At 47.5% G+C, this 25,459-nt stretch overlaps 1 protein-coding gene across 1 annotated transcript in view; it reads right to left on the reverse strand.

Moving 5' to 3' along the window:
* The window catches only part of CHRNA4 (cholinergic receptor nicotinic alpha 4 subunit), a 70,691-nt gene that overhangs the window by 24,686 nt on the left and 20,546 nt on the right, over positions 1-25,459 (reverse strand). Inside the window, exons 3-4 of the mRNA XM_066623229.1 lie at positions 17,861-17,905; positions 15,436-15,545 (exon numbers count right to left, since the gene is read on the reverse strand). Of these exons, the coding sequence (XP_066479326.1) occupies positions 15,436-15,545; positions 17,861-17,905 (155 nt within the window). The remainder of the gene's footprint in view (positions 1-15,435; positions 15,546-17,860; positions 17,906-25,459) is intronic.

Raw genomic sequence — 25,459 nt, forward strand, 5'->3', positions numbered from 1 at the left:
TCTTATATGTTATTTGATGCATAATTTCATGCAGAGTGCAATGAAATAAACTGCGTGGAAATATCTCTATTCTACCAAAAATTATAGCCAAAAAACCAGTGGGTGGGGCAATAGTACATCACCACATCCACCGCCCTGGGCACTGCCCCACTGCATGGGAGGAGGTCCACCATGGGGGTGTTGCGCTGGCCTCCTTAACTGGGTGATGCCACTGCAATGTTGACCAATAACACAAGCAAAAAAAGACAGCCTCTGCCCCTGAGAACTTACAATTGAAAGGTCAAAAGCAGAAGAAGAGACAGGCAAGAGGAACAAAGGTTTAGCAGGAACAAATACGGTTTCATATTATGTTTCATTCTGGCGTGCTTCCACACACGAGTGCTTGGGTGACCCCTGCCCTTCCCATGGCCAAGAAGGGATGGAATGTCCACCACAATGTTCACTCACACATATGTTTCATTCAGCAGAGGACCCCAGCAATTTCAAACAAAGGTTTATTGCTTACTGGTTTGTCTCTTTTTGGTTGATCTCAGCTGGAGGATTCATGAATAACCGCCCCTTGAATAGCCACCCTGTGGATTGCCCAATACCAGATTCTGTTCCCACGGAGGTGTGTGTGCGTGGGGCAGAGTGTCTTTATTTACTGATTTCCACTAAGTTATTTTCCTTCCTTTTTCCAAGCCCCGCATGCCACATCCCTTTGTGATGAATGCTGACAGCCTCGCAAGTGGAGGGATTCCATTCATGCAACAACGACATTTAGCATGCTAAAAGCATTTTAAAATGCTTCACATACATTATCTCACTGTGCAGCATGGCCTTTCCCAGTTTGAGGAGACACTTGGCCAACAGTCAAGTGTTGGCAAAGAGGCAAAGAAGGAAGGCCCATAGCCAGGGAGACAGACAAGGGACAGACTGCACTTGCTCCCGGTGTGGAAGGGATTGTCACTCCCGAATCGGCCTTTTCAGCCACACTAGATGCTGTTCCAGAACCACCATTCAGAGCACGATACCAGAGTCTTTCGAGACTGAAGGTTGCCAACAACAACAACATTATCTCACCAAGCCTGAAATCCTATACACACTTTCCTGGGAGTAAGCCCCATTGAACATACTAGACCTTACTTCTGCATAAACATGTATAGGATTGCACTGTAAATCACACAACAGCCCTGCAAGGAAGATCAGTTCTGTAATACTGTAAAGGTGGGGGATGAGACCAGCAAGAGCAGGTGGCCTAAAACTAGCTTGGGGATTCTTGGGGAGAATCAAATGTAAACTGGGGACTTCCTAAGAACATTCCTGGATCAGGCCAAGGGCCCGTCTAGTCCAGTTTCCTGTATCTCACAGTGGCCCACCAGATGCCTCTGGGACAGCGATTTTCAGCCGTTTTCATCTCACAGCACACTGACAAGGCACTAAAATTGTCAACGGACACCATCAGGTATTTGACAATTGACAAGGCACACCATGCTACCAGTGGGGGGGAGGGCTCACATCCCCCATTGGCCCTATAAATAAATGACCTTCTCCCAAATTCCTGTGGCACACCTGTGGACCTCTCATGGCACACCAATGTGCCACGGCACAGTGGTTGAAAACGGCTGCTCTGGGAGCACTCAAGACAACAGGATACCTATACCTGTATCCAGAGAGAGACAGACTACCACTAAAATTCGGAGGTTGCATACTGACTTCCTCTTTAGAGTTCGGTCTCTGCTATGCTACCATTGGAATAAGAGAATTAGGAAGTATTTTTGCCTATGTCAAACAGTGTTTAATTTATTGATGAATTGCAATAGAGTATTATGACATTACAATGTCAAATATTATGGCTGCCTGCTGAGCTGCTTAATTACTCAGTCTGGCTGCAAAGGAATGAAACGTCTGTCTAGTCTAGTGTGTTGTCTTAAAGACATTAGAATAAGTCTATTTTTAATTATCACCATCATCAAGCCTCCGACCCAAATTCATCAAGCCCCAAATCCACTCAGAATGTTGTCCTTCAGTGCCTGGGGTCCAATTTATCCCACTTGAGGGATCAGATTTTTGCAGATTTTCCCATTTTTGCCATCCTGTAGTTTAAGAAGTCCACAATCTGCAGAGTGTCTCTGATCGGTGTTTGTTTTCCACACAGGGCACAATCCTGTGCCTTTGGGGATATCGGCACTTTTAACAAGCTACAATGTATATACTTTTAACGATGACAGTCAGTGGGAATTATAGGGCAGAGATTTTCAACATTTTTCATTTCCTGGTACACTGAGATAGCCCTAAAATTGTCAAGGCACACCATTAGTTTTTTGACAATGGACAAGGCACACCATGATGCTGGCGGGGACTCACATCCCCTATGGTTGGCAACCTTCAGTCTCGAAAGACTATGTTATAAGCCTACAGCACCTGGTATTCCCTGGTGGTCTCCCATCCAAATATTAACCAGGCCTGACCCTGCTTAGCTTCTGAGATCAGATGAGATGGCCCTACTAATAAATGATTCTCTCTTGAACTCCTGAGGCTCACCATTCACAGCACACCAATGTCCCATGGCACACTGGCTGAAAATCAGTGCTCTAGGGTAAGTATGGATAGGACTGTAGTCTAGGATTGTTAAAAAAAAATTTTGTGCTTGATGATGTCACTTCCAGCCATGACATCACTTTCGGAAGGTCCCAGACAGATTGTAATTCTAAAAAGTAGGTCTTGGACTAAAAGGTTTGAGAATCACTGCCCTAATCAATTTCATCCATGGCCTTCAGGAAAGACTCATGGAAGGCAACTACATTTTTCACTGCCATTCTTTGTAGGGTTGACGTGGCACAGATGTCAGATGATGGGCTGCTTTTGGAATCCAGGCTCTTTCAACAGATCTCAGTGTGATTATTTTAATGAGTCAGTTTTGACAGTCTCCTGCACCTTGCTGTAGGGGAGCAATCTATTGGAACAGATGCAGCTCAAGGCTGGTATCAGTTTCTTGGAGCCCTTCAGCTCTGGTAGCCCCTAGTCTTGCTGACTGCTTCATCTGCTCCACCTCTAGTTGCAAAGGCGACACCTTCTCTCCCCCCCCCCCCTGAGCCTGCACTGCACCACTTCCTCATCTTCTCTATCCCAACAATCTCCCCATCCCAGGCACACAAAAGCAATCTAATCTCTGTACATTGTTGCTGTCACATCGCATCTCTGCTCTGAAGCAAGCGTGCAGAGTGAGGGGGAATCTGTACCTTCCACCAGCATGTTTCTCCTGGACGAGCTCTCTCTGGGGAAACAGTGGCTGGAAAGATGTGACTTCTGTGTGGAGCAGGTTGAATAATGTATTTCCAGTTCAAGGCGGGCTGTCTTCTCTCATTGGGTCTTTGTTCACTGATTAGCAATATAACTTGAGCAAGAGGCTTCAGAATTAAATTCTTTCCTTCCTTCCTTTTCATGCCACTTTTGCTCTGTCCCCCAATCCCTGGAACAGACTTCTTCAGGGAATTAATTCTTCTATAAATATCTTAACAGTCCCATTTTGGAAAATCCTCTTTTAGGCGTACCTATAAGACACCAAGAGCTGCAATAGGAGCTGTTTAAAATCCATTTTTGCCCAGCCCCCAGGTGTGCACATTTGATCTCTGTTGCGTATATGCAACATTGGGCAAAAGCAGTTTAAATGAATACACACCTCAGGACCACATGGCTCCCCTTTTGGAGACTGGCTCAAAATTTGTTTCCAGGGCCCAACTCAAGTGCTGTCATGACCTTTCCATTGGCTTCAAACCAGGCTATGTGCTAACAATTTTTAGCACTCCCCACTTAATTACCCCATTTCTAATCTCTACCATTGACAAGGGGGGGAGAACAGATTCTGGATTGGATCCCCAAAAATACACTATACCTCCATCAGTCCTAGGGGGAGGGGGATGGACAAATACATTTCTGGGCAAAATTGCATGCGGAATGTGCGTAGAAACCAGGCACCAGGATGCAGGTCTCTTGTTAGCTAGTGTGCTCCCCGGGGCATTTGGTGGGCCGCTGTGAGATACAAGAAGCTGGACTAGATGGGCCTATGGCCTGATCCAGTGGAGCTGCTCTTATGTTCTTAAGCTGTTCATATTGGTGGCAGAGAAAAGAAGTGAAAAGCTCAGCCTGGTAAATGAAAGGAGGATGGAAGCAGGCAAGGGTCTGACTACAGGCTGGATTTAAAAAACACCCTGTGGCTAAGCTGTGTAGAAATGTACAGTTTCATTCCACTGGGAAGTAACAGCTCGTGTCTATAATTTATGCTGAACCTGGTTCTTGACAAAGTAACAAAAGCAGAAAGGACAGCCCTGGCCCCAATCCACATGTCAACAATGAAGCAGCAACAAACAGGGAAGAGAGGAGGGGGAAACTCCCTTGTCTAGTCTCGCAGACCCATATCTTGCTGCCCAAACTCTGCTAGACAACTGCCTTGTGGGCCTGACTTCCCCCAGAGATCCTAATCTTGGTACTTATCTTCTGTTGGCCAACCCCAGGCAGGTCCAGGCTGCCAACCCAGTGGAGTTTGGCCTTCAGTTTCTGCAGGGGATCCGTTCCTGGACGGATTGTGCAGACACTGAAGCCGCGAATATTGAGATCCATGAGGGGGAGCCCTCAGATGACCTCTGGACATGACAAAAAGTGTCTTCCGGTTGTGTCTAGAGGTGTTCTGAGGCACAGGAAAGCCTTGCACACACCAGAATGTCTCCCAGATGTTTCTAAGAGGCACTTCTGGTTTTTTGTCAAACTGAAAGTGCCTCTTATAAGTGTCTGGAAAGCCTTTAGGGATGCAGGAAGGTCATGTGCAGCTTCCCCATGCCTCAAAATACTTCCAGCACTTCCAGTCACATCCGGGAGGTTCAGTGAGGCCCTCCAGGCACAGGTCAGGACCTGTGGTAAGTCAAATCCACAGGTCCCGAACCCACAGATCAGGAGGGCCAACCTGTACTGAGGTCTTCTGTTCATATCTTCCCACGCCACTTTAGCTTGCGGAAACAGACACAAAGTTCCTTGTGCCCATTTCTAGTCTGGCAGGCAGCCCTCCATCCTTTTCAAAGGGACTTTAGTCATGTATGATGAAAGTGGGAGGGGTCCCAGGATCATGTCTCATGTGACGTATAGGCACACAAAGATTGGGGCTGGGGACAGCAGGCACAACTTCACCCCCATCCTCATACACCGTTGGCCTCCTGGTTTCATCATTATCACCTTGGGTGCCCTTAATAGGAGAAACAGGACTTCCCCCAGGTAAAGGGAGTAGTCCCACAATAGAGAGTCGCTCCACCAGTTTCACCTCCCTCCTTCCCCCTCCCTCCCCCTCCCTCCCCCCGGCGTGCCTCCTCCCACCCTCTCCCCACCTCCCCATCACGCCTCCTCCCCACCCTAAACCGCCCTCCTCCTGCCTCCCCCTCCCCTGAACACTTCCTCCCCGCCTCCCCCTCGCCCCCGCTTTCCTCTCCGCTGCTCAGCAGTCCATGCAACCGCTGAGTGGCAGAGGGCAGATGCCTGCCTGGCGCTAGCCCAGCGCTGGCCAGGCGCTCGCCCGGCGTTAGAGCTCACAAACATGCCTTACAGCACATTTGAGACAGTGCGCGCCGGCAGTAAGCAAGAAAGGGCTGGCATTTGCATTTGCCCTCTGCTCTCAGGTCCCTCTCTGCACCTCTCGTGCTTGAGTGCCACTTTTGGAACACTTTCTCCTTCCCCTAAATTGAGCTAAATTCTGTCAGCCAGGCAGAAGCATTTTGCATTATGAGACACCCGCCAAGTAATTTCTGTGAGGACAACTGCAGCGTCAGCATGCAGAAGTCATTGTGTTTTGGTTTATTAAGACAATTCCATTTGTACGAACGGCTGGCCTCGAAAACTTGGCGGGCATTCCACACCAAGGCATTCAGTTTGGATTCACAACACACTGCCAAGAAACCTCAAAGAAGCAGGATGTAGAGGAGCTGATTGAAGGCAGGTGCCCTGCTCTCCAGTCCCTCCTTTCCATGATGCACCCACGACGCATGCCATTCCTCCAACACTGAATCCACACTGACGGCCAACTGTGCAAGCAACAGTGTGTTGCTGTGCAACCCCCGAAGTGTTTTGGGGTGGGAGAGGATGGGGAAGGGCAGTTCAGGCCTGAGAGGGGGTAGGATTGGAGGAGGAGGCCTCCACAGAATCCTATTCCCCTTCCTGAGCCTTACCCCAATGACAAGGGATGACTCAAACTTTGCACCAGTGATTTTGCTGGTGCAGATCTGAGTAGCCCCATTGGGTAGGCTGGGGCTTGACACAGTCTAAGGGAACAAATTTTCCCTTACCCCAAGGCGCTAGGGTTTGCGTCACCCAATGCGGGACGCCAGGGCATCGCCCCCATGATGAACCTCCTCCCATGCAGTGGGTGGGGCAATGCTGTGGGTGGTGGGCGTGGTGATGAACCATTGCCCCGCCCCTCTGGTTTCTTGGCTATAACTTTTCATAGAATAGAGATATTTCAACACGGTTTCTTTGACTGCATTCTGCATGGAATTACATATCAAATGATATATAGCAAGATGATATGATTCGAAAATACCCAGATTTTACAAATTTGACATTTTTTCTGTCATCACCCCCCCCCCCCATGCATGTCACCCGGTGCAGCCCACACTCCCTTAGCAATGCTACTGTCTCAAGGTGACCTCCAGCCTGCTCAAACTCAGGGCTGGATATAGCATGGGCAGAGCACCTCCACTCTGCCAGTGATGGATAGTATTGGGCTGCCCATTACCCAGTTTGATGTCTGGAGGAACTCTGATGCACTAGGGACTTCTTCCATGTCTTCTTTTTATTCTCAGTTTTCGTTACTCAGAGTTTTCTGCAATTTTTAGTTCATTCTTTTTTTTCTGACAGGCTGTCAATTATTGCCACAGCAGTATTTATGTGTGCTGATTAAACCACAGAGAAAATTTTGATGTGATCGCACGGTTTTTTTTAAAGCTATGATTTGATCAATGCAATCATGTAATCATATCAAGAATCCTTTTTGTACTTATTCAATCAATGTGCATATGTGCTAGTGCACATCAATAGCATGAGGGGGGAAGACACGTGAAGAAAGAAAATGATGGCAAATGGTATATATGCCACTTCCAAACTTAAGCATAGAAATTCTTCAAATTAAACTGGAAAGTGATCCAATCAGAATAGGGAAAAGTCACATTCCCAATAAAAATTCACCACCAGGGTAACCTGATGCCAAGGTAACCTACATTCTGCACCTTGTATGAATAATGCAAACCAATCAAATGCTCATCTATTTGCTTATTATATCCCCACAAGTAGCAAAAGCAGAATAAATTGTGTAACAGAACCAAAAAGTATTTGCAATTTCTTGATTTGCATCATTTTAATTCTACTTCTTTTAGTGATAGGCGGGAGCCAAACAAGGCTCTGAATCCCCCACAGATAAGGATGCCACTCAGCCCTCTCTCCCACTTCAGAGATTTCATGTTCTGTCTCCCACACACTTTCAGTCACAAGAATCAGAAATCTGTTCATTAAAAAAACAAAAATTGAAGTTTCTGGACCTGGAATTCTGTACGCAGGACCAGATTTCTTGCTTCTATGGAAATTTGCCTTGGCTGTGAAGTCATTTGTGCTGCTAACTTCCTTCTTCCTGTTAATGTCAATCTAGTCTTTTTCAATGCTCAGGCTCCCTGCATGCCGCTATAGAAGCTTGAATGCTTCTAGCGACCTGTAAAAGGAAAGCATTTTCAACCCAGTACAGATCTAAACTGATAGATAGATAGATAGATAGATAGATAGATAGATAGATAGATAGATAGATAGATAGATAGATCACTTAAATGAAATAACCTGGTGACATTGTTTTATCAGTATCAGAGAGAGAGAGAGGCAGGGGATCCTTCATGAAATCTGCAACTAACCCCATTCACCCTATTTTAACTCAAATCATATACCCCTGTAATCCTTTAAAACAACAGCTAAAATGTATGCTAAAACAGTAGCTCAAAGGCAGTGGTGTAGCTAGAGGTGGTGCAAAGCATGAAGTTTTGCACGGAGCGTCACCGCAGCATGCAAGTTGCCCCTCCCATTCAGAGCCATTCTGGGTGGAAGGAACAAAATGGAGGTATTCACCTCCCTGCATTTGCCCTGGTTTTGCTCCCACTGCCTGGAATGGCTCCAAAGGGGAGGGGCCTCTTGTATGCTACGGTGAGGCTCCCTGAAAAACTTTGTGCTCTGCACCCCCTCTAGCTACACCACTGCTCAAAGGTACCGGGGAAGTGCCATGCGGTGCTGCTTTCCACTGAGTCAGATACTTGGTCCATCTAGCTCAGCCTTGCCTACACTGACTGGCAACACCTCCCAGGGGTTCAATCAGGATCTTTCCCAGCTTCACCTGGGTTCAGCTGCATGCAGCTCTCACCCCCTGACCTCTGGCCCTATCATAACCTGAGCGCTTTTCATTATTCAGTTCTTCACTCCAAAGTTGGAGGAAGAGCAGCTGGTAAACTCTTCACAATTACTTTGTTTGTGAAACAGCTGCAGACTGACCATATCATTTGCAGGAACAATCCTTGGGGACGTCCTCCTGGGCAAGTTCCATTGAAAGCAACAAGGCCTGTATAGGGCCATGGCAACCCCTCGCTGAAGCATCCTTTCCTGCACACAAGTGCAAACCTAAACAGAACTGGGTTACTCCAATGCAGCTCCTCCACCATCCAGCCCCCCCCCCGCCAAACATTAAAGAGTCACTACTGTTAAACATTCAAGCTGCAATATTCTCCAATTAAAGAAACCCTTTGTTCAGCAAATATTGGGTACAAAGGAAATTAGAGCTACAAATTAATGAGTTTAATGGGGAAAGCATTCCCAGCTCAATGCCGAGGAGCAGATCCAGACTCCCTCTCGGGGAGCTCTGAAAACTCCAAGGCTGAGATAAGACCACAGTACCAAGAGTCTGCTTTATCAGAGCTAGAACCGGCAAGTTCCTAAATGACCCCAGGGAATCTCCGTTTACAGTTTTTCTCAAGCTAGTTTTGTGCCCGGCTGCTGGCAACAGAGATGTTTGACTTGGCCATGCGTAGGGAAGGCCCGCCCAGGCTCAGAAGCAAATGAGACGGCTGCCAAGGGTGCCAAAAATAACAGTCCACGTCTTGCAGAGAGACAATCGATGTCTCGGGGAGAGAGCCACTGCCTGCATTTCTCTTTAAAGCAGGCTCATCTGCAAAACAGGGATTCTAATCTAGGTTAGGAATCCGGGGGTAGTACTTAGTCCACATGAACCAGTGGGAAACCCAACACAGGGATGGTGCTGACACTAAAACAGGAAAACAAGAACATTTTTTCTTACTAACTTTAAAGCCCTAAAAGCTTGGGATCAGTTTACCTGAAGCATCATCTCATCAGGGAAGACTCTGCTCCAGGTCCCACCCCCATCAGAGGTGCTGTTGATGGGAATACTGAGGAGTACATCACCGTTAAGGCAATGGAACTCCCTGCCTCAAGGGATCTGGCTAGTCTCCTGCATAATGATGGTTTGGTGCTCTTTTTGGCAATTAGAAATGGACTGACTCTTAAATTTTGTTTAGTGACTATCCATACTGATACATACTATATAGTTCTATATACTATATATTACTATATACTATATATACTATGTACTGTGCTGATTATCTGGCTGTGTGATTTACTTCTTGTTCTTTGCTTTGGATCTATGAATGTGTGAGCTCAAAATTCTCTCCCTGCCCCCCCCCCCCAAATTACTAACTTGGAGAAAAAAATGCAACATGTTTCAGGTGATGGGATCACCTTAATTGCCTCACAAGAATCGCCTGCTAGCAATTGCCTGAACAAGAGTTGAAATGAGGATTCTGGACATGCTCAGAAGAGCTGTATGTGCCAGCTGAGATCAAAGAACTTGTGGTTTTCCTGCTCAGAGACCACAGTATGCTATTGAGAGATGGGTGAATGGGACTGGCATTTGACCTCCCAGCACCTGAGGCAGCTTGATGATATGCTAGTCTCTGCTCCTGGTGGGCTCAAGATTGGGAAGGGAAAATGAAGGATGGAACGGAAGAGGAAGTGTTGATGGGAGGATAGGAACATGGTGGCTAGAATACTTCCGCTCCATCTCCCTCTTCCTTTTCCAGTTCAGGGAAGAGGGAGGAGGAAGGCCTCCCCTGCCCGGAATGGCTCCAAAGGGAAGGTGGAGCCACTTGCACACCACGGTGAGGTTCCCTGCAAAACTTACTGCTTTCCACCCTCTCCAGCGACACCACTGATGGGAATGAATGAGCACCCCGTTACCAGTCTGTTGCCTAAGGGTAAGATTGGCCTGGGAAACATACATTGTAATGAAAATCAGAAAGAAGAGGGGAGAATTTTGGCATTGGGGGTCAAATTCCATCTTTCTGATCCCGTGTGGTCTGCAGGCCTCAATTTCTCTTGACTTCTGAAGGCCACTGCCTGAACCAGTATTCAGTAGTATAGCTACAGCTTCTCCTTTCTTTACCCAGCATGTAATTAATCTGTGGAACTCCTTGCCACAGGATGGTATTTGGCCTAGATGCCTTTAAAAGGGGATTTCTGAAGGAAAGGCCATCACAGATTACAAGCCACAACGGGTATGCGCAACCTCTTGATTTTAGAAGTGGGTTGCCTCAGAATGCCAGATGCAGGGAAGGGCACCAGGATGTAGGTCTCTTGTTGTCTTGTGTGCTCCCTGAAGCATTTGGTAGGCCATTATGGCCTATGGCCTGATCCAGCGCGGCTGTTCTTATGTTCTTACAGCACAGTAAGTATTGCAGGTGCCACAACGCACTGTGTAAGCAGCCCACCCACTCACCATCTGATCCATTCTGGGCAGCAATGGCAACTACAGCTCCAAAGGCAAGTGGGAGGGGCCACTTACACAGCATGATGCAGCATCTGCAGTACTTACCACACCACCCCCACCCCCTGTAGCTATGCTGCTGCTGCTACCTGAGATTTTTTGAACCTTGGGTAGGAAAACATGGTTTATCTCAGAACTATAATTCCTAGGAGCAGGTCTCAGGGTTTTTAGCTACTCTGGATAAAACAAGGAAAGGATGGCAGCAGGAGCATCCTTTGCTATAGTCCCTCCTTCAGTGCACAGACTGCCAGGTTCCAAAGAAACTCTTTGCAGAGTCTCAAACTCATCTAACGAAGCCTGCCGAAGAAACCCTACTGCATATTAATTCCCCCTTAGGATATTAATTTGGCTTCAGATTCCTCATGAATGTTGACAAGTATGTATACTCTCCGGAACAAGCTTAGCCACAGTTACTGATTTAATTTGGTCCTCCAGAGTGCGCCAGTGGAAGCTTTTGACAATAATGAACGAAGATGAGAGGCTAACTTAACAGCCACTGGGACGTGTCCCTTGAAGATGCAAATCTCTGTTTCGCTTCTGCGGCTGTCTCTCCCGCAGAAGAGACAGGAAAGGTTCTGGGTAGAGACTCCATCATGAAGCCTGATTTTCCCCTTGTTTATGGCTAAACAAGATACAACCTGGAAGACCTGTAAACCATCTCCTGGCAATGTTTTGATGGGGGAGTTTCTTGACCCCCTTAAAGCCATTTTTCCAATCAAAATCCACCAGCAGTGGTATGACTAGAGGGTACACAAAGTACTAAGTTTTGAAGCGAGCCTCACTGCGGCATGCAAGGGGCCCCTACCTTTCAGAGCCATTCCAGATGGGGGAGCAAAACAGAGGTGTAGGCCTGGCTCCGAAGGGGAGGGGCCACTTGCACTCCGCAATGAGGCTCCCTGCAAAACTTAGTGCTTTGCACCCACTCTAGCTATGCAGCTGCCCCCAGTTTGATTATTGCGCGCAGAGGAAGAGACACAAAGCCTTTGCATTCTTTCTCCCCACAGATGGAAAAGCAACTGGAAGAAGAATTTTGAATTAACAGGATTTTTTACATTCTTCAGAAAATTAACTTGAGTGGATCACACACAGACATGGCCTAATTTACATAATTGCACTTGAACCCAGGGAGACACAGTCAGCCATGAAGCATGTCGAATTACTTTGGCCCAGTTATGGTCTTCCAGCATAGTCTCCCTCATAGGATCGTTGCAAAGATACAATAGGAGAGGGTGACAGGAGAAAGGAACCCTCTGTGCTTCCCTGGTGGGAGGGCAAGATAAAAATATAATCGTATATACTTAACTACATCCTGTTTAGCCTAATCCAGCAAGGGGCATCTACACAAGCATTGTCAAAGCAGATTCTGATGTCTCTTTTAAAAAGTGCCACAATTCCCTCCCACTCTTTTTTATTACATTTAATACAAGAAAAGAAAAAGAAAAATGTTTAGCAGCTGTGCCCAGTGGTGTCACTAGGAGAATGCAGGGGATGCGGGTCACATTGGTTGACGCAAACAGGGAAGAGGGTGATACCATTACTGGCCAGAATTTTTAAAAGCTTGGTATTTTTGAATAATACCATCATCATTCAATGTGTAAGTTCATGCAGAAGGCAATGAAGCAAACCATGGTGTGATATCTCCCTTCTATCAAAGGTTATAGCCAAAAAACCAGCATGGGTGGGGCAATGGAACACCACCACACCCACTGTCTGGGGCGTTGCCCTGCCCTCTGCATGGGAGGAGGTCCATGGGGGGGGGGGTGACATGCTGGCCTCCAGCACCAGGTGAAGCAAACCCTAGTGATGCCACTGGCTGTGCCTTCATGCTATAGAATACCAGGAGGATGTAAAACTGACAGAATGTCTTTTAGGCAAAGTAGGGAGATCCCTCTTGTCAGACCCCTCTAGGTCAGTGACTTTCAACAGGTGCGCCACAACACATGGGTGTGTTGCAAAAGGTTCGCAGAAGTTTGCAGAACAGCAGTTGAAAATCACTGAAAAACTCTTCCAGGTTCTGCAGCTCCATTTCTAGGTCAACTGCCTGTAGTAACAAATTGTTTCCAAAGAGCCGGCGGAGGAAGAGGGACGGACAATTCTTTACTGCACACAGTTGTCCTAGAAACAGAGCCACAGAACCCGGACAACTCTCTGGGAAGCCGGGACATCACAAGAGGTGAAGACCATTGAGGTCAGTGTGCTGTGAAAAGAAAAACATGGAAAATCACTTCTCTAGATCAGTCATTTTCAACCACTGTGCCGTGGCACACTGGTGTGCCGCGGATGGTCCACAGGTGTGCCTGAGGAGTTTGAGGAGGGTCATTTATTAGTGTGGCCATTGGGGGGATTTGAGCCCCCAACCAGCAGCATGGTGTGCCTTGTCAATTGTCAAAATACTGATGGTGTGCCTTGGCAATTCTAGCACATTGTCAGTATGCCATGAGAGAAAAAGGTTGAAAATCACTGCTCTAGATACTCTAACCCAGGGATACCCAAACCCCGGCCCGGGGGCCACTTGCAGCCCTCAGGGGCTCCCAACCTGGCCCTTGGAGCCCCCAGTCCCCAGTGAGCCTCTGGCCCTCCAGACACTTGCCGGAGTCCATGCTGGCCTGACGCAACTGCTCTCAGCATGAGGACGACTGTTCAACCTCTCACCTGAGCTGTGGGACAAGGGCTCCCTCCACTACTTGCTGTTTCACATCTGTGATGTAGCAGTGGCAATGAAGGAAAGGCCAGTCTTGCTTTGTGCAAGGCCTTTTATAGGCCTTGAGCTACTGCAAGATCTTCATTCATTCATTCAAGTTCCATCTCTAATAAATTAATTTATGTAAATTTATTCAAATTTTAAATGTAAATGAATTCATTTTTTTCCTCAGCCCCTGACCCAGTGTCAGAGAGATGATGTGGCCCTCCTGCCCAAATGTTTGGACACCGCTGCTCTAGCCCACCACTTTCTTCTCTTCTTCACTTCCCCTTCCATTCCACTCCCCTCTTCTTTTTCCAATTCAGAGAGTGGGAAGAGCAGAGGCTGGCACCATAGCAGCCCATGGGGGAGCATCATTTGGTACATCACTGCAGACACCAGCAGTTCCTGGCCCAGCCCTGGGAACCAGATACAACTGCACATACTTAGGGCCCAATTCTATTCAACTTTCCAGAGCCAATGCAGCCAACAGGGTCTGGTCTAGAGGGCAGGAGGTCTGGTCTAGAGGGTTGAGCCTCCATTTGCCTGAAGATAACATTCGAAGGTCGCCAGTTCGAGGACACCGGCATTGTGCGACCTTGAAGCAGCTGACAAGCTGAGCCGAGTTATTCCATCTGCTCTGTGCATGGGAGGATGGAGGCCAGAATGTGCGACCAGATCAAGAAAGAAACACCTGAATGTTCTGGTTTCTTGAAAGATAGAAACCTTCTTTCAAACTGTAAAAATCCCTACTGGGATTTATGTAACTGCCTTGAATAAAGTCTAAGGAGAAATCTGAGGACCAAGAAAGGCGTTATAGAAATACCTGTATTATTATTATTATTATTATTATTATTATTATTATTATTATTATTATTCTGCATTCTGCGGTGGGGTGGGGCAGTCACAGAGACCTCCAGGTAAGGGAACATTTGTATTACAGCTGCATTGGAGCTGGAAAGTTAGATAGGATTGGGCCGCAGTCTCTTGCAAGTTTCCAAGCTGACCAGGCATCAAAATTAAATTAAAATTTAATCCACCGGGTCTGCTTCCTCTTTAGGCCAAAGCTCCATGACATTGAAAATGAACCAGCTCGCACATGTGAAGATTATCTAAACAAATGCTCCCCTTTCTCTGGCTACAATCCAGGAAAGAAATTGTATAATATTGAAGTGCTGGTCTTTCATCTAGCGTAAGGTAGTCTCATGTACTCATAGATTATTAATTACCGAGCCTTCGCAGCGGGTATAAGAAACTAATCTTTGAAAGATGCGGTCAACATTTTAAGAATGATTTGTTTTCTTTTCCATTTGCTAAAAGTAAAATCACATATTTTGGCCTTATTTTTGTAAGAAGGCCAGTTCTAAAGAGGCTGTTTTGGGGTAGATCGGCACCATGAAATATTTCCACTTCCATAGAAGTGTATTGATGTGGGTGGTGTACTGCCATGCACTGGGTCTCCTTGACTGGTGCAAGTCTGAGAAGAGAAAGGGAGTGGGGAGGCTGCTGCCAGAGGGGATAGGATCCAGCGCATGCCATTGCCATCAGATTCACTCCCTCCCAAACTCTGTGAGCCTGAGCAAGCAGCTCTGTCCAGCATGCGGCAAATTGCCAAACCCCCCCCCCCCCCCACACACACACACAAGCCGAGCCCCAAATGGGCAAGATGATTTCAGGTGATGGGCTGGATCTGGCTGGCAACAATAAGTGTAGTTTGGCCACAGGTAAGGAAGGAAACACAGGCATGCTCAGAGGGAACAACATTTTCTAAATAATAAACAAATGACACGAACCCCTGAGAAATGTGCAGAGAGCGCCCAGGTTTTTGAGAACACACTTCAGAAATCACAAAGATTCTCCAGATACAACTTACTTGTTGTAAAGAACAATGTCTGGCCTCCAAATGAGCTCAGAAGGAATTCGTATTGATGTAACATTTTCATATTCCTCAGGATCCCACCGTAGTTTATAATCATACCATTCCTGAAAATAAACACAGAGAATTCAACTATGCTGTCAAATCAGAACCAGCTTGCAACTTTAGAATATGGCCTCAGATTCATCAAACAGGAGGCCAGTGGCATAGCTAGGAGGTACAAAGCACTAAGTTTTGCAGGGAGCCTCACTGCAGCATGCAAGGGGCCCTTCCCCTCCCCTTCGGAGCCCCCATTAGCTTCCATTTTGCTCCCCCAACTGGAATGGCTTCAGAGGGGAGAGGCGGGGCCCCTTGCATGCTGCGGCGAGACTCCTGCAAAACTTAGTGCCTTGCACCCCCCTAGCTATGCCACTGCATGAGGCTTAGGAGCAAATGCACAGCACACGGAGGCTGTCTGCAGACTTATACACCATGGGCCTTACTTCTGAGCATTGCACTGTAAAATCTAGATTAGCAGTTTTCAACTGGTGGGCCGCAAAAGGCCCACAGGTACAGTGCAGGAGTTTGGAGCATAGAAGTTGAAAATAACTGCACAACTCTTCCAGGCCTGTGGCTCTATTTCTAGGGCAACTGTCTGTAATAACAAATTGTCTGCCCAGCTTCCAATGGAGGAAGAGGGACAATTTGTTACTACAGACAGTTGTCGTAGAAAAAAGAGCCACAGAACCTGGAAGAGTCTTCAGGAAGCCGGAAGTGCCAACACAAGAGGTCACAGAAGGTCACAGAAGGCCATAGAGAAGGCCACAGAAGGCACTATGCCATGAGTAGAAAAGCCTCGAAAATTGCTGGCATAGACACTTAACTTGCTCACCATTTCTCTACTTCTCTGAACCACAACAGGTTTCCCCTTCCCCAGCAGCATTTTCAACTGAGTATGTCATAAGAACATAAGAACAGCCCCACTGGGAAAAAAGTCCCAGTCTGAATGTGAATGCAGAACTCTCTGCCCCACCCCATGCCTGAATGATCCTCTGTGGGACTAAACGGCCTTTTGTTTGACCCACAGGACCTTCATTTTGGATTTTTCACATTGCGTTTATGCTACTTATGTGCCAAACAACCTAAAAATGTTCAAAAAAACACACTACCTAAACTTACTCGATAGTAAGATGTTCTTTTCTTTAACATCTTCACTAACCCCAACTCCCCCATACATTATTATTATTATTATTATTATTATTATTATTATTATTATTATTATTATTACTATTAGATAACAACAACAACAACAACAACAACATCGAATTACTCCTCTGACTTTATTCATGGTGGTTTACATAGGCAGGCATTTCTAAATCCCTCAAGGGGATTTTTACAATCATAGAGGTTCTCTCTTTCAAGAACCAACAACATTTCAGAATGGATCTTCCTGGTTTGGCCTCACTTCTGGCCTCCAGTTCTCCCACACAGGCTGACAGCATCTCCATCTCTCACATGGAGGGCAACCAAGATGCTTCTTGCTCACACCAAGAGAAGGTGGAATCACTCAGCTGGGCTTGTCAGCTGCTTCAAGGTCTCACTATTCTCAGCCATTCAGGGAGCTGCCGGTGTCCTCGAACTGGCAACCTTCTGATGTTATATTCGGGCTAACGGAGGCTCTAACCTCTAGACCAGACCTCCTGCCCAGTTAAATCAAGAGCTCAGTTAAATTGGACCCATGGTTCATTGAGTCCAGCATCCTGTTAACCACAGTGGTCACCAAAAGGTCTCTAGGGAGCCCCCTAGGGGGACTCAAAGGCAATCATTCTCCCTTGCTATACAGTAGCTCTTTCTCCAGCATACTTTTTTCCAGCATGTCTTCGATTTTCAAAGTTGTTGACAGGCCCAATCTCCATGATAGCAGCCCAAATATTATTTTCATGTCAGCATCAGGCTCCTCTGCCATGCTTCTTTACTTTGTTCACAGGATTTAACCTAACAGAGGGCTTAATCCTACCCCCTCATGTCAGTGCTTTCCAGCATTGGCATAGCGGTGCCAATGGGACGTGTGCTGCATCCTGCAGTTGGATGTCACTCACGGAGGCCTCCTCAAAGTAAGGGAATGTTTGTTCCCTTACCTCAGAGTTGCATTGCCCTTATATGTCCGTGCTTGAAAGCTCTGACACAAGGGGTTAGGATTGCGCCCAGAGTGCGTAACTGGGTATGATGGTTTCAGTGAGCCTTCAATGACCCACTAGAGAAGAATTCACAATCTATTGGGCAGTTCTTCTGCATAAGCGCTGTTGGGAGCTGCACAACAGCGGGGCATTTACAGAGTTGAACTATCACTGGGTTACAGCCTCTGCTTTCCAGCTACAAAGAAATGACTACTGTGCAGAAAAAAAATTAGTAAATACAAACAAAATCATCTTTGTGGACTCACTTGTTTCACCCAGACGTTTGTGGTCATCATTTGGTTCTTTTCATCCTGGAAATAAAGAAAGAGGAGAGGGGGAAATGAGTTGGAAGATGTTCTCCACAATGTATTCTTGAAACAGCAGCTTTTCTTGTTGCCATCTAGTTTTTGCAAATCGCCAATAATCGCAGTAATAAATGTATTTAAGCATTAGCTGAAAAAAAGGCAGCTGTTACACAAGCTTAGCATAAAACAGATTTCAACTGCTTCCCTCCACTCAACAACCAATCTAACACCCTGACAGCCGTGCGATTGCTCCACCGCCTGGTGTGTGCCAGCCAAAGTTGAAACACGACCACAGCAGTGTAGCTAGAGGGGGTGAAAAGCACTACGTTTTGCAGGGAGTTTCACCGTGGCATGCAAGCGGCCCCTCCCTTTAGGCCATTTGCCTCCATTTTGCTCTCCCGCCCGGAATGGCTCCAAAGGGCAGGGGCGGTTTGCGTGCCGCTTTGAGGTCTTGCACTGGAACAGGCAGGGCAGGTAGCGGCAGGAGGTGGCATAAGTCTGAGGAGAGCAAAGCAGCTTGCAGTTGCTCCTTATTGCTTGGGAAATGGGGCTGGGATTCGCCATAACTGCCAGTTCCCAGCCTTTCCTCCCACTCCCCACTCTCCCAGACCTGGGACTGCCCTCTGCCTACCCTCCCGCCACTTTAGAACACCTCCCTCCTGCTTCCTCCCCACCCTCCCCAGACCCTTGCATCAGCCAAGCTTGGCCAACACAACCCTCCCTGTCAGAGTCGGCGCAGAGGCTGGATTCAGCCTCCGTGGGCCAGTGCACGTCCTGGCACTGACCCAGCCAACTCTTGAGGAGGTGCAAACATGCTTTACGGCACATTTGCAACCCTCCTGCGCCGGCACAAGAGACTTGTAATGATACTTATTTTGTAATGATGTAATCACTTTGTAATGATACTTATTTTATCCCAGTATTTTGTTTAAATGGTCCTTGCTAGAGTCAAGGAAGTGTACAGTACAGCCCCTGCCTTTTCAGAATTCAAGCCACCTCCTTCTCTCCTCTTTCTCTCCTATTCAGCTTCCAGTGCAGACTTTCAACACACCATTCCCTTCTGGAGTTCAAAAACTGTCTACTTAGTCAATTCTTACTTCCTCCGTTTCAGCCATTTAAAAGTAATTGTTGGAATGCAGAATCTTTGAGTTGTCTTTTGCTGCTGTCACCTCCAGAGACAGGTCATAAAATAGTGAGACACCAAGCAGAGAAGATTTGATTTCTTTGTTTTTACTCCAGAATGTTTATCATGATCAGCAGTGGAACGACGCAAGTTTTTACTTTGTATCCAAATGCACCATTAAATGTTGTACGGAAAGCATAATTTAGAATGGTGGTTTTCATTTTTATTCCTAAAGACTGCAAAGTGAGACAACACTGGGGGAAGATAGGGAGGCCTTAAATCTTTGATCCCACCATGGTTCCAGTCCCAATTTCATCCCACCTGCATGCCATTTTCTATATAAAATATGAGGCAGCAGGTATGATTGGAACTGGAACCATGGCGGAGACAAAATCATAAATCCCCCCAATCCTCCTCCAATCACAGTTTCACCTGTGGGTACATTGCTGTGGGCACCACGCATTGAGGGAATGCCAATCCACACCCCCGACGACAGATCCTGAGGGAGGAGCCAGAGATGGCCCACCCACCACCACCTAATGTTTAGGAATGTTTAGTGTAGGACTTCAGCCTAAGTTCCCATCACCTGATGAAACTGAACCTAGATACGTCTAACTGAAATAAATGTATATCCTTCCCTTTTGACTCCTGCTTTCATCGCCCTCCTTTCTTCTGCCGCCCCCTTGTGTCAAATTTCAGATTGTAAGCTCCTTGGGGCAGACACCTATCTTCTTAAGCTCTGTAAAGCATCATAGTAGTAGTAGTAGTAGTAGTAGTAGTAGTAGTAGTAAATTATAAAAAGATTTATATCCCACCCTTTCTTCTGTTGGCAACTCATGTTCAAAATTAAACAAACATAATTTTCAACGTCAACTTTTAAAAGAATAGCAAAAGAACCAACCCTCCAAAAAGGATGAAAAGCATAAAATAAAAGATAAATAGGGCAACAGTCACAAATCGAAGGAGGCAGGAAAAAAACCTACTGACATTTTTTTTTTAAAGTCTTCACCCTCCTCTGATAAGGAGGAAAACCAGCTGTACCTCACATGGAAGGAGGTCCTCACACATCCCCAGAAGCTGATATTATATCAGGAAATACACAATTTAAAATAATGGCAATGGCCAGTGGAGTAATTAGAGGGGGCGTAAGGCACGAAGTTTTGCAGGGAGCCTCACCGCAGTGTGCAAGTGGCTCCTCCCCTTTGCAGCCAGGTGTACAACTCTGTTTTGCTCCCACTGCCTGGAATGGTTCAGTGGGGGAAGGGGGAGGGGCCACTTGCATGCCATGGTGAGGCTCCCGGCAAAACTCAGTGCTTTGCAGCCGTTTCGCTATGCCACTGGCAATGGCACAGTTTCAGGGAGAAAATTTATCCTGGCTCCAGTCAGAACTATAAACTAATGATTATGTCCGAAGCAAGCCTGGCGATGCTCCTTGAGGCAAAACTCTCTGGTGAGTACACCATTCTCTCTCTAACCTGGTCTAGAATTAATAAGATAGAAAATTGGATTGACGGGCCAAGGAAGGAAGTCCCAGAAGTCAAGATAGCTACTGTTTGACCAAGCCTGCCGCAAGCAGGAGGTCCGTCAATTTAGATGTAAGATCCTGGGAGGCTTCAAAACAGAGATGAGGACAGCCAGACTTCAGTCTTTCTCCCCTGTACAACCACAGCTACTCCCAGCTGTCTTTAATTAAATGATTGATGTCCTGCCTTTCAACCTCAAAAGGGCTTCAAGGTGGTTCACAGTTTATCAGCAAATAATACAATAAGCCAAAAAAAAAAAAAAGTCTAGTGTGAAACCATCAATGAAGCAGATAAATGAAACCAATTTAAACAAAAACAGTGATGGGAGCATATATAAGTTGCGATTAAAATAAAATATTCAAAATCCACATAATTTAAGCGCGCGCACACGCACACACACACACGCACACATTAGAAGGCCACTCTTAAGCCTGCAGTCTGCTGTTCCTGAGCATGGCTGATGCAGCTGCCCAGAAGGTGGTGGGAGGGGCCGCTTGCACACCATGGTGAAGTTTGCACCCCCTCTAGCAACACCACTGCGTAGGGTTTTTTGTTGTAAGGGTTGGCCATTAACTTCATGACCTAGTTGTGAGCAGCCAGATTCACCTGACTGGCTGGAGCTAGAAACAAAAAGCTGGACCCAGTAAGGCTCTTCTTTTTCTGTGCTCTCTTTTCTCCATACTGTTTATTACTGTTTATGATGCACTAAACTGAACAGAATGCCAGTATAATCCTATGGATGTTTACCCAGAAGTAATCCCATATATTCACTGGGACTTACTTTCAGGTAAGTGTGCATCAGATTATAGCCGGGCAGCCCAATCCTGAGCTCCTGCGGCGCGCAGCTTCGGCAGCACCGAAAATGGCTGCCGCCGGATCCTGTGCACCACAGGCTAGTGCGGGTGGCACCTCGGGAGAAGGAGACTTTTGTCCCCTTCTCCTGGGTAAGGGAAGTAGCCCCATAATGGGGTTACTCAAGTTACCGCCGACCAAAAGGTCGGTGGTAGGGTAAAGGCGTTCGTGTAGGGTGCCGAGCTTCACACAAACACACAGGATCCGGTGGAACGAAGCTCCACTGGACCCGCCTCCCTCCCTCCTCCCAGCACACCTCCCACCCGCCCTTTCCCCACCTCCCCGTCACGGCTCCTCCCCGCCCTCTCTCCACCTTCCTCCCCCCTCACCAGAATGCCTCCTCCCTGCCCCCCTCCCTGCCCCCACCTACCGTGCCACGGCTCTGCAGTCCGTGCAACTGCCTAGCAGCGGAGGCTGGGTGCCCACCTGGCACTAGCCCAGCGCCAGCCAGTGCTGGGCTAGCACGGGCGCTGGCCCGGCAGTAAGACTCGCAAATGTGCCTTATGCACAATTGCGCCAGCAGTAAGCCAGCTTGCACCATTCAGGATTGGGCTCTAAGTCACCCCCTGTCTCCGTTTATGCTCCATCTCATTCCCTTTATTTGGGAAAAGCTGCTCATCATCGCCCCCTACTGCCTTCTTTTCATCACCCTTGCGACCCTCCTGCCATGGAGCCTGGCACAGCCTCTCCCTCTCGATTTTTCAAAGTCCTTCTCCTCAAATGAAAACGGAAGTTTCTATGCAAAGAGCACTTATTTAAGGAAGGCTTTCTAAAACTACTCCTCCCCTACCATCCAATTCAGTGCAATCGCTCAATACCGGAGACTAACTGGCTGTAAGAAAATGGGAATTCTCAGAAGTGGGTGTGTTGGCAGTGAATGGTTGGCTGGCATTGCTGCTGAAATTCAGACAGCCCAGAATTTACAGAGCCTTGCAGATCCGTTACTTATGATTCCTGATCTGAAGTTCTGGGTAGCCATGCTGATGAAAGCAGGATTAATTCACTTAGATCAGGGGTCAGCAACCTGCAGCATGTAGGCTGGAATCGACCTGCCACTCAAAGTCATCTGGCCTGCCCAGAGCTCCACTTGGGAGGCAAAGCCTCCTGCCCAATTTGCCACATGCTGGACAGGGCACGGGACTCCACGAGCCTGGGCAGGCAGCTCTGCCATACCGTATCCGGTGTGCGGCAAATTGGGCAGGAGATTTTGCCTCCGAATCCAAGCTCGATGCAGCCACTTCTGGGAGCCCAGCAACCCAGAAGTTTGGCAATGACGTGACATCACCAAATACCAGACCCCTTTGCCCAGAAATGTTGCCAGCCCCAACTTAGATGAATATTATGCAGTCTCCACTGTGATATTTCAAACTCTTAGGGAGCAATCCTAACGTGGAATTAGGCTGGCCCAAGTCCATTGCTGTAAGGCACATTTGCACCTCCTTGGGAGGAAGCCAGGCCGCGCTTCCAGAAACACCGGCCTGTGAAGGCTGACAGAAGCCTCTGCGGCGGCTTCCTCCCATTGCCTTGTGTCGGCTCGGATGAGCCAATGCAAGGATGAAAGGTAGGCATGGGGGGGAGGAGGGGGGGGTAGACATTCTTGGGCGGGGGGAGGGTGGGCAGCCCCAGGAGCAGGTGGGCAGGCAGGGAGAGGGAGGCGGGGCTGGGATCCAGCAGTTATGCCAGATCCCAACCCCCATTCCCAGGGAGAACGGAGTGGCTTCAAGTTGCTCCACTCTCCTCTGACTTGCGCCACCACCAGAGGTGGCGCAAGTCCAAGGAGACCCATTGGGGCCAGCAGCCCTTACCCAGGGATAAGGGGAAAGTTTCCCCTTGCCTTTGGCTAAACCGCTTCTGGCCACAGTCTTGCGCTGGATACAGCGCAAGCCTCCTGGCTTGCCTGTTCCAGCGCAGGATAGGATTGCACTGCACATATCAGATGCTCTCATCCTCACAGTCAAACATTCCTGCTGAACTGCTGAAGTCCCTTTTAAGACCACCAGGAACAAAAAAAAAACAAAAAAAACGCAGATGTGGCAATCTGAAGCCAAACATACATGCACAAAAACCCCTTTAGGTCTCTAATTGAAGCAAGCAATGGACAGTACAGTGGAGACAGCAATTGGTAGTGCAAACAGACCCGCTTGAAATGAGAGCAGGCAGGCACATTTTCCAGCTGGGACCTGCAGCTCAGGGCCGGAGTAAACTGAATTCAGCCCCAGGGCCTTTCAGATGCCGAAGTGACACTGGGTCAGTTTTCAACCAGCCCAGCCAATGTTTCTGTCTCCTCATCATATTTAACACACCCTTAACTCAAAGCAATGGACCGTTAGATCTGCATACATTTGCATGAATTAACATCTACATGAACAATAGACCAGAGTTTTTCTTTTTTCTTCTGGGAGAGGAAGCAGCCCTATGCAAGTGCAAAATCCAGCATACACAGGTTTTGAAAATCCAGCTGCATTTTGTTATTCTACAGAACCTCACAACCATTTGAATTCACGGCAAATACCAAAAGCTGGCAGGCTGCTCGGCAAACACATAATCGGGCATGAGCCGTGACAATCTATGCCTCGCCCGGTGCCTTTTTCCTTTCTTCTGGTTTGGGCATCCAATACTACTGAACATTACACTGCAAAACAGGCGAGCAGGCAGGCAAGGACGTCAATAAAGACTGACGTAAGGCGTGCCGGGCTCAAAATGCAGATCTTGAAAATGATTCATTTTATGCTTTTTGGATTGTTATGCACTGTGGGTCTGGATCGATGACAGCTGGATTCAAAACCTCATTGGGTGGCCTTCCACCCCCCCCCCCAGCCTAATCTAATTTTCACAGTTGCCTGAGGGCTGGGGATAAGAATAGGCCCTCAGTTTGGCAGTACTTGTTGTAAGAGGCGACTGAACAGCCACCGGGTAGATGGGACTTGTTAGCCTGGGAAGGCAGCTCATCTGAGAGAAGGAAAACTCTGATCCCAAACCTCCACTGCCTTGTGGCTACATCCAGTTATGGAAAAGGCTTCAGGAGTCAACCTCGAGGCAAAATCCGGAGCCGGAGTACCTGAGGCAGTTCATGGCTGAACACAGTCACGTTCTGGCAACTCCTGCAACGCCACTGGAACCAACCGTATTGGCTTCTGCCTTTCCATTGGACCATTTCAGCGATGTGGAGAGGGGGGATTTGCTGCATGGGTAACAGCCTATCCTCCATATCTACTTTACCCAGGCTTCGCGCACTGGAGAGGACACTCTGTTCCAGAACACTATTCAGAGTGCGATACCATAGTCTTCCGAGACAGAAGGATGCCAACATAAGGGCAATATATGTTGCTCTGAGCACTTTGGAGAAAAGGTGGGGTACAAATGTGAGAGCAAGAGATGGTAAAATCATTCACAATTCACAATTGAATTTGGAAGCAAATTCCCCAAGTTCAGGATAACCCCCAGCCCAGATACTTTCAATTCTTTGAGCCTGGTTCATAATGAACTTGTCCCGCTGCTAAGGCTTACTCCTGCCAAGCCCTTGCCATCCAAATTCAAATTTTTCTAGTACAAATGGTAGCACAGAGGGCTTACGGACTTCCTGCTACCACTAGGTATTTGGGGGAACAGGAAAGGTAAAGAAATAGGGGCTTATAGGTGGCTCATGGCAGGGGTTGGTCATCCCCCCCCCAGCCTGGTTGTCATCCCACTGCCTTCTTTGGGATCATGGATGGGGTATACAGCCCAATCCTACCCAACTTTCTAGCACCAATGCAGCCTTACCTAATCCTGACCCCAAGGTAAGGGAGCAAACGATCGCTCATCTTGAGGAGGCCTCCGTGACTGCCCTTATCACAGGACACAGCACACACCCAATTGGCTTGGCTGCATCAGCACTGGAAAGTTGGATAGGATTGGATACTAAGTCCCAAAACAGTCTTGGTCTGGTTCATCCCACCACAGTATCTTTTCTAGTGGCTATTTGCTGGGGTCCTTCTGAAACGTTTCAGATGGTAAGCCCTTCGGGGACAGGGAGCTACTATTTGACTATGCCCGTAAACACTTTTGTGGACATTTTTGGTG

The sequence above is a fragment of the Tiliqua scincoides genome, chromosome 4, assembly GCF_035046505.1.
Source record: "Tiliqua scincoides isolate rTilSci1 chromosome 4, rTilSci1.hap2, whole genome shotgun sequence".
Taxonomy (NCBI): domain Eukaryota; kingdom Metazoa; phylum Chordata; class Lepidosauria; order Squamata; family Scincidae; genus Tiliqua; species Tiliqua scincoides.